This window comes from Carlito syrichta, unplaced genomic scaffold (genome assembly GCF_000164805.1).
Source record: "Carlito syrichta isolate Samal-C Ts95f unplaced genomic scaffold, Tarsius_syrichta-2.0.1 Scaffold304556, whole genome shotgun sequence".
Taxonomy (NCBI): domain Eukaryota; kingdom Metazoa; phylum Chordata; class Mammalia; order Primates; family Tarsiidae; genus Carlito; species Carlito syrichta.
The window spans coordinates 195,628-199,446 of record NW_007248652.1 but is presented as its reverse complement, the minus strand read 5'-3'; the positions used below and the strand labels follow the sequence as shown (position 1 = coordinate 199,446).

Here is a 3,819-nt window from a genome sequence, read left to right as displayed (position 1 = left end):
GCGGGCTCAGGCAATCCACTCGCCTCAGCCTCCCAAAGTGCTGGGATTACAGGCTGAGCCACCGAGCCCAGCCTCTAGAGACTTTTAAATAGATAATTCCATTCAGAGTGATTCCTGCAATGGTGGTGGCTTAATAGACACCCTCAGAGCTCACAGGGAGACAGAAGTAACTTGGGGAAGGGGGCAGTGGAAGTGGAAAGCAACAAAACAGGGAAGGTTTCACTAAACAAGGGATTTTTGAGCTGGGCTTTGGAGGTTAACTAGGAGTTTGCAAATGTAGGAGAAGGGAAGGGACATTCCAGGTAAGAGAAGCAGCACAGACCTAGACTTATGCAAGGGTTACAGGAGCAGCACAAAGCCTAGTATTGCAAGAGCTTGTCGAGGTGAGATCCTGGAATCAAGATTGAGACCAGAAGGCTTTTCTATGTATGTCATGCTGAGGCCAAGATTCATCCTAGAGTTCAGTATTTCTCAGCCTCTTTAAATGTTTATGCTTTGATAAACATAACCCTCTTATTACCTCTAAAATTTTTTTTGATGCACGTCCCTCCCCCATAAGAATCACAGATAGATAACCTTAACCAAAAAACTTCTGTAGTTGTGTTAAGAAAGTTGTTACGTTTGCCTCCCAATTGTAAGATTCCATCAAAATGTTGATGTTGCTTATTCAAATTAATCAGGCCCTAGAAATTGGTACATTCAATAGGAAAGGTTTTAAGGGGTGGGGGTGCCCTGATTTACCCTGTGTTTTAGGAAGAAGAAAATCATAAATGTCTAAAAAGTACCTTTCTTTCTTATGCATAGGACACCATGAAGCAGCTGCCAGTCTTGGAGCCTGGAGACAAACCCAGGAAAGCAACATGGTCTGTAAGGGAGGATTCAGACACAGAGAAACATGAGTTTTTGTTTCACTTATAAGTAGTTTACTAACATATTTGATCATCAACAAAAACGGGTAGAGATGAAACTGTCTGCAGTTTCTGGTAATTAGACTCAAACTGTCTGAGAAGGTCTTCAGAGGATAGGTGGGGAGGCAGTAATTATCACAGAGCAGATGTTGATTTTATTAAAATCCATTTACCAGGAAGAGTAAGGCACTGACCATCTGGCATCCTCAGCTCCAATACAGTGTCTTCCTCTGAGCTGTGACTCATTTTTAAGAATTTTGGGAAATTCAATTTGGATTAAACCGGCTTCACTGTTTTTTGGCTGCCTATTTAACTAAGCCTTCATTCAACAACTAACACTGGCCCAATGGGGGCAGCTGCCGTGTAGGTGCTGGAGGAGCAAAGGTTAAATAGTCTCTGTGTAGTGGCCACAAACTAAGCAGGTGATGGTGATAAAATGTGATCTGTGGCCAGGCTCGGTGGCTCAGCCTGTAATCCCAGCACTTTGGGAAGACAAGGCAAGTGGATTGCCTGAGCTCGTGAGTTCAAGACCAGTCCGGGCAACTTGGAGAGACCTCATCTCTACAATAAATCAAAACTTAGCCAGGCATGGTAGTGTGTGCCTGTAGTTCTGGCTACTTGGAAGGCTGAGGCGGAAGGATCGCCGGAGCCCAGCAGGTCGACGCTGGGGTGGCCATGAGTGTGCCACTACACTTCAACCTGGGTGACAGAGTGAGACTCCAACTCAAAAAAAGAAAGTGATCCATGGTGAGGCAGGGGCCACAGAAGTCTGGAGAGAGGTGGCAGTGTCTCCACAGGACTTCAAAAGAGGGCCTCCAGTCTGGATTCCCTGCATCCATCTTGTTCGGAACCCAGCATATAGCTGATCATGGCATCCCCTAGTTTAAAACACTTTTATCCCTCCCTATTTGTCTTAGGATAAAAACTAGACTGCTTAACCTGACCCCCTGGTCCCTGCAAAATCTGTTTCTGCCTGTTTTTTTTTTCCAACTTCAAATCCCCTTACTCATTCCTTTGTTCTTTTTCTCTTCCTTTAACATACTCTGGACTGTCCTACTCAAAAGCTGTAATGCTGGGCCCTCTACCTGGGCTACTCTTTTCCTCTACCTTTTTGTCTCTCTCTTTGCCTTGCTAATTTTATTTTTTTTAATTTAAATTCTTGTTTATTTATTTATTATTATTTTATTTTTAAATTATTATTATTATTTGAGTCAAGGTCTCACTCTGTCGCCCAGGCTAGAGTGCAATGGCATGCTCACTGCCATCACAGGTGGTCCTTCCACCTCAAACCTCCCAAGTAGCTGGGACTACAGGCATATGCCACCAAGCCTGGCTAATTTTTTTAGTTTTTATGTAGAGACAAGGTCTCACTATGTTGCCAAGGCTGGTCTTGAACTCCTGGACTCAAGTAATCCACCTGACTCAAACTCTCAAAGTGCTGGAGTTACAGGCGTGAGCCACCATGCCCAACCTGCCCAGCTAATTCCTACTCATATTTCAGATCCTAGTTCAAATGGTGCTTCTTCAGGAAGCCTCCTCTGTCCACTCCATCTCCCACCCTCCTTTACAGGGCATAGCCCTCCTGTAATGTGTTCTCATACTGTATATCCTGTACTCCTTTATACCACGATTGAAATGAGATAGATATTTGTGAAATTGTCTAATGTTTCTCTTTCAACTAATCTGTAAGGGCCGTGACCACCAGTTCTCTGGCTGTGCGCTATTGGCTACATGTTATTTAACCTTTCTAAACCTCAGTTCCTTAGTTGTAAAACTCAGATGATGATGACAATAGCACTGATCTTCAGAGGGGATTTGTGCAGATTAAGTACATCAGAAGAGAGATCTGAACAAGAAATAGAGATTTGGAAGCCACTGATGAATATGATGATGGGTGGTAATTGAAGCTATCAATACAGATTAGTCAGGTAGGCAAACATAGACTGAGGAAAAGAGAATCCCAAGGACACTGAGAGTTAGGAGAAGGCTAATAGGAAAAGAGTCAGAGAAGGAAACAGAAAGAACAGCCAGAAAGCTGAGGAGAGAACCAAAAAGGAGGGATGTGGGGAAACCAGTTAGGAAAAAGGCATGAGAAGGAAAGACGGGTCAGGAGAACCAAACACCAGACAGGTCAAATAAGACAGGACCTGGAAAACAGCCACAAAATTTTCTTTTCCAACCATGAAGTGTGAAATGTGTTTTTTTAGTCAGCATTCAGAAAAACTGTAGAAGAGAGGAATGATTGGATCTTGTATTTGATTTTTCAGAATGCTAGCTTTAGCTACCATCAGGTTAAGCTTTGTGAGTAGTCTGGGAAAAATTCTGGGAATATTTGGTAGTGGGAAGAGTATTAGGGCAGTAGGTTCCTGGGAATATTTTGGTAGTGGGAAGAGTATTAATTAGGGCAGTAGGTTCCTATGTGAATGCACATAAAGCTCTCAGCAGGGCGCAGTGGCTCATGCCTGTAATCCTAACACTTTAGGAGGCCAAGGCGGAAGGATCACTTGAGCCCAGGAGTTTGAGACCAGCCTAAGCAACATAGCAAGACCTTATCTCTACAAAAACAAAAAAATGAGGCAGAATGGCACATGACTATAGTCCCAGCTACTCAAGAAGCCAAGGCAGGATGATCACTTGAGTACAAAAAGTCAAAGCTGTACTGAGCCAGGATCACGCCACTGTACTCCATGTACTCCATGCACTCCATTCTGGGTGACAGAGTGAAACTCTGTCTAAAAAAACCAAACAAGCTCTACCTACCATCTATTGAGTCCTTCCTTACATTGTTAGGAAGTCTTGCCTTAGTCTTTTGTGTGTGTGTGTGTGTGTGTGTGTGTGTGTGTGTTGGAGTCTCACTCTGTTGCCCAGACTGGAGTGCAGTGGCCGCTCCCGGCCACTGCAGCCTCGACCT

At 43.9% G+C, this 3,819-nt stretch overlaps 1 protein-coding gene across 4 annotated transcripts in view; it reads left to right on the top strand.

Annotated features, from left to right (window-relative positions):
• Window positions 1-3,819, top strand: part of RABEPK (Rab9 effector protein with kelch motifs) — a 28,553-nt gene that overhangs the window by 2,140 nt on the left and 22,594 nt on the right. For 2 of the 4 annotated variants that reach the window (XM_008060203.2, XM_008060205.1), the window contains exon 2: window positions 805-863. In XM_008060203.2, the coding sequence (XP_008058394.1) occupies window positions 811-863 (53 nt within the window). In that variant the 5' untranslated portion in view covers window positions 805-810. Of the gene's footprint in view, window positions 1-793; window positions 864-3,819 lie in introns of those variants that run through there. The other 2 variants (XM_008060204.1, XM_021713449.1) reach the window with 1 other exon arrangement.